Source organism: Metopolophium dirhodum, chromosome 2 (assembly GCF_019925205.1).
Source record: "Metopolophium dirhodum isolate CAU chromosome 2, ASM1992520v1, whole genome shotgun sequence".
NCBI classification, from domain to species: domain Eukaryota; kingdom Metazoa; phylum Arthropoda; class Insecta; order Hemiptera; family Aphididae; genus Metopolophium; species Metopolophium dirhodum.
In genome coordinates this window covers 30,287,874-30,310,997 of record NC_083561.1, presented here as the reverse complement: position 1 = coordinate 30,310,997, position 23,124 = coordinate 30,287,874, and the positions used below count along the sequence as shown (strand labels likewise).

At 29.3% G+C, this 23,124-nt stretch overlaps 1 protein-coding gene across 1 annotated transcript; it reads left to right on the top strand.

The window, feature by feature from the left end:
• The first annotated feature begins 1,768 nt into the window (after positions 1 to 1,768).
• On the top strand, positions 1,769 to 11,663 carry LOC132938998 (uncharacterized). Its single transcript, XM_061005988.1, has 8 exons — positions 1,769 to 4,594; positions 4,693 to 4,773; positions 4,880 to 5,412; positions 6,432 to 6,648; positions 9,500 to 9,873; positions 10,170 to 10,368; positions 10,442 to 10,705; positions 10,873 to 11,663. Exons 3-8 carry the CDS (start codon positions 4,889 to 4,891, stop codon positions 11,290 to 11,292), a joined length of 1,998 nt encoding a protein of 665 aa, XP_060861971.1. The 5' UTR covers positions 1,769 to 4,594; positions 4,693 to 4,773; positions 4,880 to 4,888; the 3' UTR covers positions 11,293 to 11,663.
• The last annotated feature ends 11,461 nt before the right edge of the window (positions 11,664 to 23,124 follow it).

The window sequence follows — 23,124 nt, the reverse complement described above, 5'->3', positions numbered from 1 at the left end:
TTGTTATTGATAATTATTCCCATATTATATTTTGTGTAAACAACTAAATATTAATAATAATAATATCCTAGTTCCTAGATATGAGTAGATAATAATATAGTCTTGTCATATAAACACGTATAAACATATTCTAACGCATTCTGTCGAAATTTACAATAGTTGATAATATGTTTTTAGAAAAAAAATAGAACAACATTTAATTCATTATAGAATATACTTTATTATAAATTGTTATAAATATTAAAAAAAAATTCACGGGGGATCTATACCCCTCATCCCCCTTCCCTTGTTTGACCACCACTGACTCGAATATAATTTCGAATTCAGATTATCTAATACAATAAACTATAGCTATATTAACCGACTTTGCCCGAAAAAAATAAACAATTATTATAGTGGGCTTCAGTAAGTTTTTAGTGATTAATATCACTCATAATATTTTGTTATTTTGATACTGGAATAGTTGCAGTATGACTACGGTACCTATATTATTTTTAAATCCTTTACTACGGTAACCCTCTTAATCACAAAAATCTTAAGCACTATACATATTCTCATTTTAAACTGGTGATCTTCTTAAATTCTTAAATATATAAGTCTAAATGTCTTAGCCACGTGTGTACCGTTCTCTCCTATAATTGTCAATTCATTTGTCCCATTATTCCCATGACGCGGACAGGTTGTCAGAAATCAATTTTGCGTAAAAATTCCCGTTTTTCCTAATGTTTTTCTTTTGTTTTTCACGGTGATTATGAAAACTACTGGAAATTTTAAAAAAGTACCAACTAGATTCACTTTCCTATCATTAAAAGATACTGTTGAAGAAAATCTAAGCACTTTTACTGTCCTAAAAGTGATGACAGACACAAAAAAATAAACACACATTATTGTAAAATCAATACAATCGTCAATCATCGCTCCGCTCAGAAACTGAAATGTATGACTATAAAATGCGTAAATTGTACGATAGGTATCGTACGTGAAAGTGCACTTTGAGTATTCAGCGGTAAGTTACTTGCATACGTTCTCCGGCCACCAGCGGTTGCACGACATGTCGCAGACACGCGAAAGTGCGAAATCCTCTGGTTGTATTACACCCTGGTGTATTGTTGTACTGATGAAAGAATAATTTATTCTGAAACTCATAGTATAATATTGGAAATTATTAATAAGCGTACCTATACCTACATTTGAAAATAGTTACAAAAACTTGTCATTATAAATTATTATAATATCATTCAGCGCTTTATTGAGTAGGTACCTCATTGTAACCTGCAGCTTACTTATTCACTGATATTATTAAATTATGTTCGCAACGTATGTTTACGCATGTAAACATTACAATATAGAGCTGTGTCCCCACTCCCCATTCATTACCTACTTTATTATTTAAATAATTATTTTTACTCTAGTTTCATTTTTATTTTATTATTACAAATGAAAGCGTTCTGATGTAGGTATTATCATTTAATAAGCTTATAAAACTTATAGGTAGGTACCTACTTAATAGGTATAATTTTAACTTTGACTGAATACATGGCGATCGCCCATAAATTAGAGTTATCGCGATGGTCAATTATAAAACTTGAAAAAAAATATAAGTTTTACAATTTATACCTATTGTGTAGTGATATCGTTGGTATTTACCTATATTATGTACTTTTCAAGTAGGTACAACATTTTAGTCAGCAATATGCTAAATGCTTATTATTATTGTTTGTTCATTTAAAATTTTTTAAATTTTATATATTGAAAATGACTCTTATAATTCATACGTTGAAGCTCTCACAACAACCAACTGCTCCTTATGGAAGGCAACCAAATCCCTACTACGGTTAAAACAACCTTCTCCCCCTCTTCGCAAAGCAGATCACTCTTGGGCTATCACTGACCTCGAAAAAGTTAACATATTCGCTGAGCACCTATCGAAATGCTTTACTCCTCATGATATACAGCCTAGTGCATCACAACTAGAAATAGTGGATAGCTCCCTCAATTCACCCCTTCCCATGTCACTTCCCGCTAAAAACATTTTATACATCTTTAGGCAAATACGCTGATGACACGCTAATAACCGCCTCCCACGAAAGCCACGTCACAGCCAGTGAAATGATCCAAAACCATTTAAATATGATCAGCTTGTGGGCAAACAGATGGAGAATCAAAATAAAATAAACGAAACTAAATCTGTTCAAGTAACTTTTTCACTACGTAATCTCGATTCTCCACCTGTTACGTTAAACAATATAACAATTCCTAAGGCAAACAAAGTTAAATGCCTTGGGCTAACTATCGACAAACGCTTAACATGGAGCCCACACATAAAATTTAAACGTAAAACTGTTAACTCTAGACTTCACATCCTTAGACCACTCTAAAATCCAACCTTTCCAATAAACTTACTATATACAAATCAATAATTTGACCAGCTTGGACATATGGTATCCAGTTATGGGGCTCTGCAAAGCCCTCTAACACTAACACGCTTCAAGCTTTTCAATCTATCTGCCTACGATTAATAACATCTTCTCCTTGGTATTTCACAAACAATAATCTTCACAAAGACTTAAAAATTCCTACACTCAATCAATTAGCAAAAGCCCATTACTCTAAATTTCACTCCAACTTAAATTCTCACAGTAATCCATTAATAAAGCAACTTTCTTCCACCTCACTTCTTGGCAATGTAATTAGGAGACTCAAAAGACAGTGGCCTAGAGACCTACTAAAATAATAAAAAAAAAAAAAAACCACGACATCTAAAATGTTCTCGGTCGGGTGGTGCTGCTGAGTGCTTGCCCACAAATGTTAAATTCTGTTACTTTATATTATTAAATATCCTATTTGCTCATTGTACATAATGTTGTATAGATTGTAAATTACTCAAATAAATAAAAAAAAATTTTATATATTATGAGTTTGAAGATGAATTTATCTTGAGGGGACTAAGGCTAAGACCCTAGCCACCCATTATAGTAGCGCATATGGCTTATTATCACGACTAATATTTAGGCTGTTGGAAATGTTCTACATTTCTACCACAATTAATACAAATCGCGATCATTAAAGATCACGATTTCAAAAGAGAATAAACCGCTTTAGCACATCGCGACCACAATTTAAAGATATTATATTAAAAGCATGACTAAATAAATTTGTTCAGTCATGATTAAAGGTACCTTAGTATAACTTTAATCGTGATCGCGATTGACGGCCCAACGTTAGGGACGTTGTGAAACTATCGATATGAATAAGTATCGATACTTTTTTTCGATATTTGAGTATTATTTATTTGATATTTTCATTTCGATATTTACTCAGTATCAGTGGAAAATACTTGTATCGAATCGGCTTTTTCTAAAATAAGAAATAATTATAATTGTGTCAAACCACAGAATATAACGCACTCTTTCTAACCCAAAAATAATCATTTATTTTGGCGATGTTCACTAACAAAACTGGTTTTTCAGAAAAAATACTTATCCACAATAGATTAGTATTAGGTACAAATTGAAGTATTAAAAAAAAAAATTAAAATTAAAAATAATATTGTCACATCTTGCCCAAATAAGTTTTTTTCAAAATAATTTTTGCCCCTTAAATTTATAACAAAATCACAAATTGAGGTCACATGAAGTCTTGAAATTATGACTGAGAAAAACCGAAAAAAATTAATTAATTCCGATATTTGCTACCGATAAAACAAACGATTAACGTAATGAGTACAAGTATCGATTCTATCTTTCATCACTACTTAACAGTCAACGGACAACGGCCGCTGGCGGCCGTACCGAGCCAAATTTCTCCCACTCTCGCGCTCGGTCGTGCACGACGGTCGCCGTTCAAAACTGTACGACAAGTATGCGCCGATTTCAAATAAAATTGTACGTACCTAAACGTTTAGCGCGAGAGTAAACAGTAATATAAACAGGTATATCATAATAGTGGTGTTAATTGGAACTGACTGTAATACTGTATCACTGTATTAGTCTGTAGTCTGTACACTGTGTATTGTTCTCAACGGGCTGACGGCGGTAGCGCGCACGTCGCGAACCGCCGGTTCTTGGTGTGGGATGCGCGCCGCTGAACGTAAATCGGTCACGGAAATGGTATAATAATATTCTCTTTTGAAATTCAAATTGAGATATTAGTCATATAACCAACGTTAACATAATACCTTGGGTCTAACATCATGTTGATGCGCGGAAACGTTTTCATACTCTTCTTTTCTTGTTTTCCGAATGTTCAGATCATAGGTAAACAATATTCTATGGTAAACAAAACCCCAATCAGCTGATCGAGTTTCGCTTCCATATTTTTCTATGGCCATACGATACCGGTAGAAATAGATAGAAACGTCCGCCATATCGGATTATGATTTTTACCATGGACTAAAATAGACTCTTTAGTGGCGTCGCCGTGATTATTACCGAGAATTTTTTTGCATTCTACGACTAGGACCTAATCAGCATTAGAAAAAACATTTTGATGCCATTGATTAAATCCAATTCTGATGTTTATTATTTAATATTTGAATCTATATATAATATTATATTATTCTATGGTCTTGCACTCTCTACTTGTGTTTTAAAAGGTAAGTTTTTAAATTAATTCATCCAGTCCTTGTTATTAGTGTAAGTATAAGCATTAAACATAAATACTAAAATACGTTATTATTAATACATATTATAGTTATAACTTGGATACTTGGTGGAATTTGGAAGAAAATTCAATTTTACACTATTCTATTATATAGGTATTCACTTTCTAGTTGTAAGTATTGAAACAAAAAGTATAATAATATTATTGAATGGATTTTTATTACAATAATAACTATAACACAATGTTTTGTTTTAAATATTATGTTTTACCCCATTAGGCAATAAATATGTTTACATCAATGTTTAAATTGCTTTTTAATGAATGTGAGAAGAAAACAAAGATTGCGACGCATGCAATAGAATTTGAAATAGCTGAAAATACTCAAAAATATGTCAAAGAACTACTTACTGAAATCAAGAAAGTAAACATAAATGCAGATAATGGTGATAGTTGTTCAGTATCAAAAAATAACATTATTGATGCTATTCAGATACTGCAAGATATTCTACATCATTTCTTATCTTCTAAGAGTCATTTATATGCTTTCCCAAAATATTCGAATAAAAGTACTTTAGTTGAACATTTTGACTACACAAAATGTGCAATAAACTCATTTGGAAAAAACCGACTAGTATCTGCCTTAGTCAAGGACCTCAATACCAAAAGAATTGTAAACCAAATAAATAATATTCAGTGTTTATTTACGTGGAACATAGAACCAATCAATAAGAAAAATGTAATTTTATGGATATGGAATAAATATGGAGAATATAACTTAAATATATCTTCCTCTGAATTCACATTAGAAAGGTATGTAAGTATTTAAAAATAAAATGCTATTTATTAAAACTGAGATTGAGATGAAACCATTTTTAATATTGATTAATACATTTGTTATGTATAACAATATACCTCAATAGATATTATACAGGTTATACCAATGATATCCTCATTGACCGTTGCATAATGTTGCAAACATTTTATTAAGAGATGTTAGCGCATTGTTTATTTTCTGTCTTTGGCCCACGCGCAACATAGGTATACAAAACTTTTAACACATTTATGCAGAATCATTTTTTTTTATTAATCCAAGAGTAATATAACCCAATAGAAAACCGATAGATGAATCGATTTGTCTTAATATTGTTTCAAAACAATTTAAATATCATTTAAATTAACAAAAAATAGTTTTTTATTTTGAAAGTCGAATACAAAGTCAAAGTCAAATAAAATATAAAACCAATATGTCATACCCTCAAAAATATTATCCTCTATAATTTTTGTAATAGGTAATTTTACTTTAAGATTACTCAAAAATCATACAAATAATTTTAGGTAAAAGCATTTTATCTATGTTACACATGGGTCTGAGAGAAAAAACGAATAATGCGCTGACATCTGACATCCTCAAATAACCCTACAAATTGTAGGTAGGTATCCTTAAAAAATGCTTGTACAAGTAGGACAAAGTTGTAATGAGTTTGCTTATCAATAAAAATATTATATTTTTAATTAATTTTTATAACAAATACTTAACTTCTTTTTAAAAAAATAAAAAATAATAATAATGATGATTGTTTTATTACATAGAAATTATATTTTATACAATTACATTGTATACTATAAAATGAACTAAAAATCAATTTTTAGAACGTTTGTATGAACAAATAAAATAACATCTCACTTTTATTTTTTTTTATGTCATGATAAAAGTACTACTATTATCATCTTGAAGAAATCCGGAGGGGCCAAGGCCCCGGCCTAAATACGCCACTGTACCTATATAATATTTGTTTTTCTAAATTATTAATTTTGATTTATTTTTTTAGGTTTATAGGTAATTTAATTATTTCCTATGAATTTTTTCATAAGGGTGAACACGAAATAGCCCAGATTAAAATATTGGAAATAGGAAAATGGCTTGAAGAATTAGATAAAGGTACTGATGAGTTTTATTTATCTATTAATACTGGTCTTCGACATATTATTATGGCTACCTTCATTCATATGTTATTTGCTACAAATCTTACAGAAGAATGTAAATGGGTAAGTTATTATGTATTTATTTGTTTTTATTTTAATACATAAAGTATATTTTATTTATATACCTACATATTGTGTATCAGTGATAAAGTATTTAAACCAAATGTTACTTGCATAGGCACCGGATGACTTTTAATTATAAATACGATAATATTAATGTTAATGTTTAACCGCCTTACCATAGAATGGGGTGAATAGGTTCATAATAAATATAAGCAATACCTTAAAATTGATCTCAATGTCAATCATTGTATTTGTATATATATTACGGGTAATGGTAAAATTTGGATAACGTCGACATTAACTGGATAATAAAACATCAGCCATATGTAATCATTAGTTGTCATGTATATTACTAAATGTTGGCTAATGTTAACATTGATATAAGCCAAGAACTTTTGGATAATGTCTTAACAATTATAAAAATGTATCATGCATGAAATAAAATAATTTTAAATTATTAATATTAAATATATTTAAGACACAAAAGATATAATATAATATAATATTATTATGAGTTATTATTAAACAATATGAGTTTATTTTTAATGAGTTACCTACTAATGATACAGCATTAAATCGAGTATTTTATTTAATAATACTATTTCAAATATAGAATTAAAATGTTATCCTTTATTATTACATGGCATACTTTGATGACATTTTGAATTGCACAAAATGCTAGATGATTTACACTTACATCAATTGGTGTCACATTTTCCCTTACATGAACACCTTTTGTATCCTTGATCACCACTATCTGACATTTAAGTCACAATTTCCCTCAATGATTTTTAACATGTACCACCTCATCTAGCGATATTAGAGGCAACAGACAAACACTAAAATGTTTATGATGTATAACTGTGGCAAAGTACCATATTTATTGCCAAGTTTATAGTATTGTCCATCCTGTAAATAGAATATTTCTTGGGTCTGTGGACATCAGGTAAAGAGACTCACACTGTCTCAATGTGGCTGGGGGAAACTTATGGATAGACCTAAATTTCGTTAAATGGTTTTGGTAAACCATAATAAAGCAAAATTCACTATCAGCTTGAGTTTGCATGTCAATGAGATCAACCTGACAACGACTATTAATTTCATGAATAATCGGTTTGAATTCAAGGCTTTTTCTTTTAGATGACAGTTATATGACAAGGGCCACAGAATTTTAAGAACATAATTACAGCTTCTTGAGTCAAGTGTTTGTATTTTTTTTTATTTCTGCCATCATTTGATATTTACCACCATGACCAATATTAACACGTACCTACCTCATTTAGTATATCATTTAACTTGTCATTTTTTATGTAATATAGTAAATTTGTACTACCTTTATCAACAGGCGCTATAAAATTTTCTCCAAATATTAATTTCAAATTTATTCAAACAACAAGATTTGTTGCCACCTTTCAATCCATTAATTGTATTTACTATTTAGTTTTTTTCATTTGATAAAGAAGTTGAATTATCTTTTCGTTTTTCGGACAACAGTTTTTCAAATAAATGATAAAATTCTGTTTTTCTTTCAAAACACTTGACAATATTGCACATTTGCACTCGAGAATATCACGTGTGAAAACAGAGAAATCTACAGATCGGCATCGTGTATTGTATAGCACATAAAATTATAAAGTTATAATAAAAATATTGTCCAATTAGGATACTATAGTATTATACCTATTACCATTGATTATAAATACTAATATTTATAATCAATGCTATTACCTACATATCTAGAATACTAGACCCATTTATTTTTCACTTTATTGTTTAGATAAATTGTTAGCTAAGATAAGATAAGTTAATATACTCTGGCATTTCAACGATTTATTACTGTGATACTGTAGTATAGAGAATGGTAACTAAAACTCTTACCTATTCTATTTAATATATAACTTTTAAGTTTCAACATTATCCAAAATTGACTGGTTCATGTTAACATTATCCGTTTAATGTTGATATTTCAGTTTTCTAAACAAAAAATTACATATTTGCCAAAAGGCATGGCTAATGTCGACTTTATCCAAATTTAAACATTAACCATAACATATATAAAGTAAAACAAGTCTCCATAAATGATATTTAGGAATAATTTAAATGTTGCTTCTTAGTTCAAATACCAAAATTTAACTTCAAATTCATAGAAAAAAATTGTGCTTATGGATCTTTAGGTAATATTTTTAACTCCAGTTACAACAATTTACAAAACACTTTGTATTAAAATTTTAAGCTTTTTAACAGAACTGAAACAATTTTATTGACATCTATAGAAAGAAAACTAGAAAATCGAAAATTTCAAATTGGTATTTATAAATAGTTCAATAAGTGTAAACATTTAGAAACTTATTACCTATATAAACATTGGAGAAAATACCAAGTATCTACAATATTTTTAAATTAGTCGTAAATAACAAAATAACAAAATCAATTATTGTCAAAAACTGGTTAAATTAAAATTACAAATTTTCTTTAATTTTTTTTTTTGTTCTCAATTTATAAGAAAATTACTGCACATTTAACACTCTAAAGTACTCAATAATAGTTATTATACCCAGCCATATTAACACCGTTCATTTTTTAGTTAATATTAGTTCAAAATATAGAAAATGCTTTTATAATTATTTGATGAAAATTACAAGTATCTATATTTTTCATAAAGTAAAATCAGTTTTTACTTTAATCTTCTAAATTACCAACAAGATTTCCTTTCCTACTTGAAAATATTTTGAAGAACTATAGAATTGAATTATAGAAATAGAATAATGATTCATTCTCCTCCACCTACATCATGTCTTATGTTTCACTTAGTTTACAATACAATATATTAAACTGAACGTTAATTTTTTAGTTATTGGAAGATATTTCATCATTTGCAAATATGGATTCTAAATTAAGAGCTTCTGTACATGCAATACGTGCAGCTGTATTAATTGAATACAGTGAAAATCTTGTCTATTTGTCAAAAGCTTGTGATATGGCCAAGAAAGCATGTGATTTAGATCCTACAACTTCTCATTGGTATTATATTCATTCACTTGCATTGACAGCTCAAAGACAATTATCGTCGACACATAAATTGATACCAGCTGATGATGAAATAAATGCAATTCATCAAGCAATTGTGTTGTCTAATGGAAAAAATCCTCTTTTCAATTACCATTGGTTGGTTATGGATGATATATCTATAAATAAAGAAAACCAAAAAATTGCAGATATGATCAAGTATGTAAAAAACTCTAATTATAATATACTATTAATCTTTTATCTAGAAAATTACTTTTCCAATGTAATTCTCTAAAATATTGCATTGATACACTGTAGTTAATAGTGCGATTGTCAATTTACTTAGTTAAAAATAAATATAATAACCTATTTATGAGAAAATTTAGGTGACTTTTAAAAGTAAAGTCACCATATTAAATCCAGTTTTAAATCTAGCATAGGATATAAATATTATTATTAATAGTAAATATTTACTAAAACAATTTTAATTTAGTAGTTTATTTATTTTTTTGTAGATCCATTATGAACATAGGACCAAAGGACCCTCATTTGGTAGTTAAATGTGCTAAAACATTGATGACTCTTCCACCTATGGATAGAGATTTTAATTTGGGAGTACAATATTTGATAAAAGCTTTTCAAATGTCACAAAATGATGGGACTGTTTTAAAGGCTATCGGACAAGCAATTGAATCATATTTTTTTGACGAAATTGTAATATAATATTTAGAAAAAATATTTATATCATATTTTAGTTAGTTTATAAATATATATATTTTAATTATAGCGTAAAAAAATGAATCTCAAAACAACTGAAGTATTACAACTAGAAACTGAATTAGGACTCATTGTGAAAAAACATAAGAATGGTGAAGATCCTGTTCCTTACCTAACTGATTTGGTTCCTAAATATAATGGACTCAATCAATCAAAAATTATATCTCAGTTATGTTCATATACATTATTATTTACAAACCACTTAAGATATAGTATTGAGCAATTTAATAAGTTAATTGAACAACCAGAAATTGTCAATAATGATATAATTGTTGTAAGTTTTTACGAATAAATGTATACAAATATTAAGCTTTAAATGTCAGCCTTGTTTTAAACATTGGTTTTCTTTGTTTAAATTAACCTTATTTTTTGACTAACATTTCATATTATTCTCAACTGTATAATATGCTTTTATTAGTAATATAAATTTATTTGTTTCAGCATCACATTTCATCATTTGGTTCGAAGAAATTTAATTTATCAGAGCTGATTTGTAATGAAATCAGATTGGCTACAAATGCTAGTGGTACCTCTTCTGATTTATCTTATTATTATGAAATGCTATCTAAAATCATAGAAACAAGTAATTTTAAGATAAAAGATGTTGACCCATTCATGAAGGCCAATCTAATAGTTAATTCATCTGCTAAATCAGCACTTACAATAACAGTTCAAAGTAAGACTGAATTAGCAGATAGTGACAAAAATGTAACTGTTCATAAAAATACTATTAAAAATAAGAAAAAAGGAAATCCTATGGCAAAGCAGTTGCAAACAACTGGTGCATTTATGCAAAAACCTACATTTGGCAATACAAAAAAAAACAAGTGGGAAAAAGTGGAGATTTCTTTAACAAACTAATTGCCAAGAACTTAGATTGGCCTAAAACAAATGCAACAGTCTCAAAATCTTTTTTTTTTATAGTGTAATAATCCTTAAACAGTTTAACTAAAAACTATTTTATTTTTTTTAACATTAGGTACCTTAATTTAATATACCTAATGTTTCTTTTGATGATATTAGTAGATATTTGAATTTAATTAATGCAAATTTTAACTCAGCAAATCGACAAATTTTATTTCAAAATCTACTTCTCCCCTATTTCCTACTTGAAGACTTGAGGTTTAAGTTTATTTTTTATTTTTTTGTAAAATATGTACAATTTGTTCAATTATTTCTTTGAAAAAAATTATAATTTTACTTATAATTAACTATACTGTTTTTTTAGTAAAACAAATGAAAATTTGTATGTGTAAAAAGGTTTTACTTATAATAAAAATTGCAAAGATTTTAACAATTATGAATTATTAGTAAATAATGAACACAATTATTTTGTTCAACAAAATACTTAATACATACTTGGTATATTGCTCCAAAATTAAATAATACATAATATACAAACATTTACAATATTCAGGTAATTTAATTTGGAATTTATATATATCTTTGTAAGTAACTACTAACTTGAAGAAACTCTTGATGCCTTAAATTTACGAAATAAGTCACTTAGATAGTTGTTCATCCTAATTGATCCACTTCCTATAAATGTAACTATACATCTATATTCTATAGTCTATCCAATGAATAAATCATGAGAAATGTTATATACAGACATTTTGAAAAGAAAAAAATGTTTTCAAACTTGAATCAAAACTCACAAACTCTGATCAAGTATATAAGTATATAACTAAACTCGCTCTGAAATTATTTTTAATTTTTTTTTTTTGATTGTTGTATGATAAGATATTTGGTTTAGAGTGAAATCACTTGAAAATGTAATTTAAGGTTCCTTAAAAGTTGTTTTAAAAATTGAAAAATTTGAATTAGTTTCAATTTTTTTTAACCATTCAAAGTTCAATATTTTTATGAAATTTATCAAACTACAAAAATGTGTTAACTATTTTGTAGTAAAAATGCATACAATTTTTACATCTAAAATTAATTTAAGTATAATTCATAGTATTTATAAGTATATTTTACTAGAATTTAAAGAAAAAGTTTATAGTAAAGCCACATACCTTTTTTATGAGCAACTGAAGTTTTTATTTTGACGATGTTAGATATTCAAACGTATATTATAATGATTAATTTTCACACAATTGTTGTTATTAATCAAAAAATATTACCAGTATAAACTTGAAATATCCCACTATTATTTATTTATTTATATTATAGTTTTAAACTTTACATGATGATATTAAAAGTATTAAAACTAATTTTAAGCTATTGTGGGCATTTTCAGTTTTATTATTTATTTTTGTTTTTTTATATATTCCTATAAATATTGTTAAAATATTTTATGATCTATAATCTGTATACATTTTGAAAATTCAAAACGAAGGTATCTATCTATTTAAAGAAATTTATAATTATCAAAAATACATAGGCACAATTTTTTTTTTTAATTTATCATAATCACTAAAAATTACAAATTATTTTACTGTTGAAAATGTAATACAAAGTTAGTTGATCTTACGCAGTAAACATGAAATATTGAAAATACATATTATTTTATTTTGTTTTATATAATTCAAATGTTTACGTTTTAACATGTTTCTTATAATATATTTTTCGGCTATAATTCAAGAGAAAATGTTTAATACGCATAAGTAGCTTATTATTGAACATAGAAATGAGTCATAACTTATATGAAAGTAATATTGGAATGTTTCAAGTATCTACAATTAATATTTGAATTACCTACCTACAATAGAATAATATCAAAAATCGGTTCAAGAGAAATTATTATTTTATGTGTAAAACTTATAAACATTTATATGGTTAATGGCTTTACGTTAAACTTTATTGTTAAACTCCAGTTTTTGACTTCTGTAATTACATTTTGAATAACATACCTACCTACCTAAATATATATATGTATATATTTATATAAGTATCTGCCTACCTACCAAATGTTTTTACAATATTTTTTTTTTTATTATTTTAACCTGACCCGTGGTAATTTAGGACATTGGGTGGTTTTTAACTGTGGGGGAGGCTACTGTAGGTTTTTGTAAACACGTGTGTTTTTAGTTTGGCTGAATTTCAAATTGGGCACCCGTAGGTTTCTACCATGACCGTTCAAGGGATGACGGCCTCTCTCCAGACACATGTCGGACGTGCGACGGTGCGCGTCATAACGATGCCTTAGTCCGCTCGGCCACTCCGTCCCCCTTTTACAATATTATAATTCAACATTAAGAAATATCTTCTTTATTAGTTAGGTATCTCACTTATTTGGTACAAGGGCGCCCATCAATCAGAACATAGAGGGTATAAAAATATCATAACAAAAAACTTAGAACCAACAAAATTGCTTTTATAACAGAAAATAGATATAGGTACAGCAACTTTTGAATGTACCATCTACAAATATAGTGTCCGAATTCCATAGCATTTTTAAATTGCTTAACGTAGAGAACCCTACTATATTTGTTTCTTTACTATTAACTGATAAAAAATTTTCATTTTTATTTGTTTTAAATTCCATGTTGTCAAAAATGTAGTGTAATTCCAAAAACTTACCGACTTCGCTCTATTATACGCTAGTACCTACAACAGTAGAAGTCGAACATTAATTCATCTGCCTGGTTGAGCTGTGTTTTAATAAGGGGTAGGTACCTATAGGTTTTTCATCCTATTGTACCGAAATATCCTTGTTTAGTTTTTGGTTAAGTATTGAATTAAGTGAATTTTTCCAATAAAATTTTCGTCTAGGTGTATTCCTAAGAATTTCACAGTCATCCATACAGTTTTATTCGATTTCTTGGTTGTTTATTTGTACTAATGGTAATTTTCCAAAAAGATAAAATTAAAAAATAATTTTAAATAATTTTTTGCTTGGTTAAAGGTCAAACGTTTAAAAATGTTGTATAAGGCTCTTATTATAATTTATTCTTATACCAATTGAAAAATATTGAAAATACAAGGTCCCAATATATTTTTATAATCGTTTAAAGCTAGATTTTCTGACACAATTTATCAATGTGCAAATTATTTTGAGATAGATTCATAAACTTATTTATTTTTCTATCTTATATTTGAAAATTGAATACAAGATTCAACATAAGTAAGTTTTAATACCTTAGACAAAAAAAAAGTTTACTGGAAAGTCTTACTTTTTATAGGTAAGCGTTTGAAGTTCAATATTTTACGAAATTAGATATTCACCCGCAAATGAACGATTCAAGATTGAATGTTTTTCTTAGTTTGTATTGTAATTTGAAAACAAATAACCACAGATACTTGAATTTTTCACTAAATGTTTATTTTGTCATTTTCTATAATAGTCTACACATGATAATATTTTTAAATTATTTTGCTTCTTTTTTTTTTAGGTTTTTTTCCTATAAAATATATCTATAAAAAAAAAGTCCTGTGTCAAACAGTTTGAAAATGTAATAAAATGTTCTTCATAGTTTTTAAAATAGCAGTTCAAAACTATTAAATATACATAGGCACGATTTTTTTTAAAAACATTTTAAGTTTAAATATCTACAATATTCTTCAAAATCACAATAATTTTGAAGTTAAAAATGTGTTTAGTATTCAATTCTTATAAAAATGTTGATCATTTAAAACAAGGTTTTTATAAATCATAAGTAGTTCATATAATATTTATAACGTAACCAAAAAACTAAAATAGATAAACACAGGTTTTTTATAAATAGGTATTTCAATAAAATTTCAAATTTGGACGAAATTCGATGTTATAAACATGTAGAATAAACACTCCAAACCTAAAATACAGCAAAGTGACTTCCCCGGTTTTTTCATAGTTATTTTTTTGCGATTTTTATCGCATTGAAACTCCAGCCCTATTGTTGTATTGACAAAAAATAATACGTGATTGTCATAAGAAATTTTTGGATTCCTATATAATATACTTTCGGCGTAGGTACCACTATTAAATCCCATTATTTTAATGCGTTTGTGAAATCCGTCAATCCGTAAACTTTCAATCCTTTAATCTTATGCTTTGTAATTGTAAGTGAACCTATTAATGTGATGAAGTCTCATCGATGCCATCAACTCGGTAAGAAAAAAAAAGTTTCAAAATGCCGTTAAAAACTTATACAACATTCCAATTTATATTTTTCAAGCCGTCAGTGGAGTTTTAATATTCAAACCAAAAACTTCATTAACGGTAATGGCCTATCGAGGTAATTATATATATCGAGGGGGGATGGTTATATAGGCTCTTAGAACTTGGCCAAAGTCATTACCTAGAGTTTTATTGTTGATTGGAAAATTGGAAAGGGAAAAAATACGGTCAATAAATTTGCGCCGGACACGTCTTTAATAATAATTTCAATCTTTATTTCGTTAACATTTTAAGCATCAAACAAATCCAAATACACGCACGGTGGTCGAATAATAATTATGATCAAAATATCACCTACTAATGAACAATTTTTAAATTAAAATTATGACCACTATTGGTTTTTATACTAGTTTATAATATAATATATTATAAAATAGTATATAGCTAGGTATAATAGTATAATATTATTAATATTATTATAATAAGGGTCATTGACAGGTAAAATAAATTGTGAATAGGTTTTATATTAAGGACGTCGTTCTAGTTTAAATAATAATTACAAAAGTGTCGTCAGTGTAATATATAACGACGTAGTTGACGAATATTTTATCCAGTGCACGCTTTTGGCAATTCGACGTAATTTATCTACAAGAATGAGTCCACGTTTCCAGTTCTCTAGTAAGTATTTTAGTAAGTTATTTTGTGAAAATCTAATCACAAGGGGCTTTGGATAGGCAAATCGAGCACATTTTTTTGTCGTTTCACAAATAATAAATTGTAATATTAAAATATACCTAATACTATTTTTTCAAGGCCACGCCGGGCAAGTTAACGACGCTTTTCGCCTTTTATGTCTATTCCATGGTTTGTTGTGCTTACATCAGTTTTTGAAATGTGTTTAACATATTTCAAAGCTACCCTTATTATGACCAAACTTCAACCCTCTTGACTCTTGAGGCACGGGAGGTAATTGAATAATCCAGTACATAATATATCTAATAATAAATTATATAATACACGGTAACAGTATTTCTCGTACCTTTAAACAAAACTGAGTGGGAGATCCTTTATATATGGTTAATATTATGAATATTATGTTTATGCGGAAGTTTAATTAAAAGCATTGAATGGCAATAGATTTAAGTAAATACAAACAAGATGATTCCGCAGTGAACACTAATTATTTAATTATTTCGTAGCTATTTATGAAATGTTATATAAAATGTTCAGAAGTGATTTTTTTTTACTGTAGATAATTTATACAAAAAATGTAGCATCGTATATACTAGAACCGAATAATTGTGTCACTCTTCATCATAATGTCGACGGAAATGGAATCGAACAAATCCCGTATCGCGATACAGCGCGCTGTCGCTGTGTATTACAATATGAAAGGTAAGGTTTTGTGCTCAAGTATAAGAAAAACGAAGACTTCCGTCTATATTATACAGTTGAGAAAAACAACGATTTTACACCGATGGTCCACTGGTTATATCCGGCCGTCGGAAGCAGCGCGGCGTCGAAGTCATCCTCCGGAGCGTATTTATAACTATACGCGCGTGGGCAATTAGTCGCGAAATAAACGTCCGACGATTAAGCGAAACTTTTTTCGACCTATCGCCGTCCCGGTCGGACATATAAACGTATATATAACTTGGGGGTTTGAGTGTTGGTTGGATGGGAGGGGGGGGGTGGACCGTTGACGAGGAGAGTAGCGGTAATCTCGAAAACGTGCATATGCGCAGTGGGGTGGTCGCGTCCGCTTAACGACCGAATCGCGAGGGATGTGTTTAAGCAGCATGCAGTACGACGAGTTGGACGCAGTACAACGAGTTGGTTAGGCGAGCGGGTGAGACGAGGCTTCGTCGTCGGGGAGGTAGGTATATATATTATATAATGACTGGTGAAGGTCGGGGGTGGAGGGTATTCGATAAATCTACGGGAACTGCGATCATCCCCTCCGCGCCTACCACTCTCTCGGTGCAAGGGTCCCCGACAAACTGTTCCGGCTGCAGTCTAATTCCGGAACGATGCTGCAGCGGTGGTGGCGGACTTCAGCCTATAATTAGTGGCTAAATATCCACCGCCCCTCGTCGATCTCTTTGCGCCGAGGCCAGTCCGTCTCTATGTATATAATTATTGCCGATTAATTACAACACACACACACATAACGTGTGTTTATCCCCACCGCCTAACGACCGTTTAAATTGCGTTGTTTTTAACCCGGCACGAGCAGCAGCTGCCGCAGTCTACGGTAATATATATAAGTGTAGAGGGGTAAGTCATCAATTTCTGACTTAACCCCGGAGGCGGCGCGGCGCTCGGTGCGTATATATGTACGCGCGATAATCTGTTAACGCGACCATTCTTTTTTTGATGTTTTGAAAAGAACCTAAATAAAAAATGTTAATCCATTATAATATATTATATATTATGATATGCATATCATGACACACTGCGGAATTACGCATATTACACTAATTGGTGGTCCCCGGTGGCATTGATGATACACTCGTTAGTGTAGGTAGTTGCTTTTCAGGGTATAATGCAGAACAATTTAATATAATATGTATGTTGGTATATTACATATTAATAAGTATTAAAAAATATTACTTTTCTGCCGATAAAGCTTTATCATTAATTAGTAATATTGTTTTCTATAACTATTATATCAGTAACAAAAACATCGTGTTTTTTTTTCCAAACAATTTCTGTAAGTACATGAATAATAATTATTGCTAAACATTATTTTAATCGATTTCCGATTCAAGTATACATAATGAAATTTCAAGATCAGGCGATACGAATAAGATTAAAAATGAACATCGTATATTATGATAATATTTAATTGTAATGTTTATTTGAATAATACGCTTAAGTATATAGAGTCTAGACAGTAGACATTGTTAGAAAATATTGCACAAATATTCAACACCTAACGGAATAGATCCTCGAAGTGCAATATTCAGAATATACATCCCAACTCCAAAGTTCCAAGATTAGTTCACCATCATCTAATGCCCTAATGACAGAATGCTAATAATGGCTATTGCTACCGATAGATCCAGTAAGACGAGCCACTGAGTCAGTCAACGAAGTCTGCGCTGTGGCGCTGTCTGTATACATTGGATAATCAGTAAAAAGTAAAATATTTTTAGGTATGATTTATTTTAATGATATGCCAATAAAAAAGTTGTCAAAGGATAAGCATAGAGTTTAATAATGATTTACGAAAAATCTATTTTTTAGAATATTTGTGGTGAACGATTTGTAATTTAAACATAATATTATATTATACTAGCTGATCCAGCTGGCACTTCGTTGCCCGTTAAATGTACCAATTCTTTATGACTCAAACTTTGTTCAATTCGTTATTTAATATTCGGTGTATGGTGTATGGTGTTCAAAATGTATCTTAACTTTTCTGTTGCCCGGAATAAAACTTCTGATTCGCAGCAGTATATTATCAGGTAGGCAATCTACCTGCGGTAGATCGCGGACCCCGTGCTGTTTGTACGTAAGTGTATGATTTAACTCTAAAGTATCAAAATTGTACCAAGTTTGTCATTTTTCCTTAATTCCACCTACGGAGGATTAATATAATCAATTAATAGAAAAGCCTAACGCAACCATATTAAAATCCGATGAATAAAAAAAAAACAAATTTAACACTTTTTAAATTAGCCTATCTTCTTTCCAGAGGTCTAATCTACACACAAACATTCATTTTTATCTATACTAATATATAAAATGATAGCGTTTGTTTGTATGTTCGGGATAAACTCCGAAACTACTGAACCGATTTCGAAAATTCTTTCACAAATACAAAGCCACATTCTTTGTGAGTGTCATAGGCTAATTTAAAAAGGGAAGTGAACACAATCAAAATTTTTGTTTTTTAATGGTTGCTATGGGTTATATTGTTATATATTATATAGAAAAAAATAATTGTATAGACGTTGTTGTTGTTTTTGGCCATGTCGCCAGGTGTGCACTTAAGAGGCCATAACTCCAGAACCACTTATTTCACAGCGTACAAACTTCACAGAAACCATCTACATATCAATCTTTATATGTCCTGAATTTTTTATCAAAATCAGTAAGGTGGATCTTGAGTTATACAATTTATTCAAAATGTACACTTATTTATATATATATAGATAAAGTGAGGATATCTTTTAAATGGTCATCATTAATTGGACAAAGCAGCAGACCTAGAAACGTATTATCTATTCTATACAAGAAATTTAAAAAGTAATCGAATTTACAACCGGTCCGTTATTATTTCTCGAATTTGCGAATCACTATACGTGTGATTTATACCAATAAATGTGAGAAATATCTAAATAGAGCCGCCACGTGAAAAGCACGAACATTTGGACGTCTCAGAGGAAAGCTTGAAGTGTTATATAAGCACAGCATAACTGCATAACAGTATAATGTTAAATTTATCATATCGAATAAGAGTTTTTTTAATAAATTTATTTAAGTTTTATATTTTATAGTTTTGTACATTGTATGGTATATATACTTATAATAATCCACCCTAGGTATGCACGGCCAACGAGCTAAAATGCTATAAATAAAATATTAATAATATTACTATTATTAAATATTACCTAAATAGTAAAGTCTTATTATAAGAAAATAAAAATGAAAAAACAAAGGAAATCGGCTTTCCCTGCCACTGATATACATGTATATGCTTCCATGATGTTCAGTGGCGCAACCAGAATTTATTCAAAGTGGAAGGGGATACAAACAAATTTATTTAATTACGGTTTTTTGTTTCTTTCCTGAGTATATAATATATGCGTATATTTTATTTCTTAATAAACATAATTATTTACAATTATTATAACCTATATAAGATAAGATCAAAAACTTTCGTGTTTTCTGAAAAAATAACGAGACGTGTCTTGCGTTAAATCGATCAACCTGTAGGTATACATTCCTAATAATATATACAAGGTGATTTATTAAGCGTAAAACACTCATTATCTCAAAAAGTATTAATGTTTTTGAAAATATTTTTTATCCTTATAATTATTTAAGTTTTTTACTTATTTGAATGACAGCATAGAGTTTTAATTTCATTTTCCAAAGCAGAATATTTTTTTAAGTATTTTAATACATAAATATCGAATTTAGGACGAGTAGTTTATGAGTTATAAGTATTTAAGGTTTAGACAAGCGGAGTAGTGGACACACATTTGCGGGGTAACCCCATACCACTCCACTCCGCCCATCTAAACTTTAAATGCTTATACCTCATAGACTACTCGCCCTAAATTAGATTTTTATGAATCAAAATACTTAGAAAAATATTCTGCTTTGGAATATGAATTTAAAACTCTATGCTGTCATTCAAAAAAATAAAAAACTTAAAAAATTATATAGATAAAAAATATTTAAAAATATAATTTTTTAATAAAAACATAGTTTTTTAACAACTTGAAACTATGTAAAAAAAATATTTTCAAAAATATTAATACTTTTTGAGATAATGAGTGTTTTACGCTTTATGAATCACCCTGTATATATATATCATATACCTATACGATTATACCTAACTGTGGCTGCATAATAATAATATAATATAAGCTGGCCACGACGTGGAGTCTACATCTCGCGATTCAAAGGCCCTCGGCGAATGCCGAACACATACGTATATTATATATAGTTATAAGGCACATCATGGTATCCGGTATAATATATATATAATATTATAATATTATGACGTCGTGTAATAATAATATGGCGATGCTGTGTGAAAAGGGACTATCGGATCGCGACAATGCACGTGACCGTAATGCCACGACGAGCGCATAAAAGGTCCCAACCGGAGGGGGTATCGGTCTCTGAATATAACTTGTAATTTTGTTGACGAGAAGTAATTACTTACTGTATACGCATAAACGGAAACTTGCACGCGCTCACGAGTGTGTTATTATATTATATATATAATATATAGGTACATTATGTACCTACCTATCGAGATATATACATATATATATTATTGTTGTAGAGGTCTCACAGTTTATAATTAACCCGCCGAGGTCAGACCGAAAATTTGACACGACAAAGGATTCGAAAACGATCGGGCGGGGGGGGGGGGGGGTATGGCGTAGAGCGAACGAAAAAAAGAAATAACGAAATATTCCGAGGCCGTTTAAAAGGTCTCTATCAAAGACCAAAGTATAAAACTCGTCTGTAGATGGGGTACAACTACCTACGGGCCATGCCATCTGCAGTATATACGCTGCATATACGTGTGTGTGTGTTTGTACCGTTAAAGTATGAAATCAGATATTTTATAATTTAACGAACTGCTTTAGTGTGCAAGTATTCAAGTATTTATATTAAAATATTAATACCTCGGAATAGACGTATAGTATTATCTAGAAAGCGTATAGAATAACTATTCCGCTATCTGCTATGTATACAATCCCCGATATAGAATAGATAAAACTTAGAGTAGGTCACATCATTATATAACTAGTTGAAGAGTAGATAATATAAAATAAATATTGAGAACAAAATTTTTTTTTTTTTTTGGGGGGGGGGGATAGTCCAAAACGCAAATCTTAATTTTGTTCAGTAATTAACAAATACATACAAATAGACAAGGTTTTACATCAATTTGTTTATGGATATTAAGCAAAGCTAACCCGTTTAAACGGTTTTCCCCCATTGTTGTTCTCAAGTATGTTTTTTTGCGTTTTAGCGTTGAGAAAGACCGCTCACTTGTCGAAGTTGTTACTGGTAATATTGCTAAAATTAGTAAAAGTTGACGAATGTTTGGAAAATACCCATCTTCAGTTTCTTTGAATGCGTCTATTGCTGTATTTATTTTTTCCTTTTTTACTGGTTGTTGAGTCCAATGCAGCTGCCACAATGCAATTTCACATGTAAATAATTGTAATAATGCATTTATAATTTATTTCAAAAATGTAATAGTGATTTATTATAATAATTGTTTTTACCTTTTAATTCGTCTATGGATCCAGGCAAATCTGCTTCATAAAAATTGGCACCTTCAATAATATGTTCTTCAGATTTATTGTGTAAATAATAAGGTATCAGTTGTTGGATTTTAAATAATATTGGATTTTGGTTGTCAAAAAACATGGATTGAATAGATGTTATGAAATTGTCCAAAACTGTGAAGTATTCCTTCGCCCCCCCCCCCCTTTAAATCCACCACTGCCTATAATGTTATTATTATGAAAACATGATTTTGCTAAGAATTTTCTCATTACGTTTTTACCATCATAATACAATAATATTGTATAATGTTCATCAATATTATATCTTGTAAACTAGGCAGGCGCAACTGTTGAAATAAAATATTTTCGTTATGATATATACCTAATCTACTGGTTTCCAGGTTTCCTCCACCTATTCGTAACATGTATCTACTGCGCTCTATATATTGGTTTTAATAATGTGTAAATTGTATTATACTGAGTGTTGATCCAAACGATTTTCAAAGGAATTTTAAATTAAATAATATTCCACAATACATTTCACGTTTCAACAAAAACGACGGTAGTTATAATAAATATTATATGCATAACAAACCGTACACTTGGTGCATTACATAATTTGATAAAGCATTTCATTTTCATTAATACCCACGAATAAGA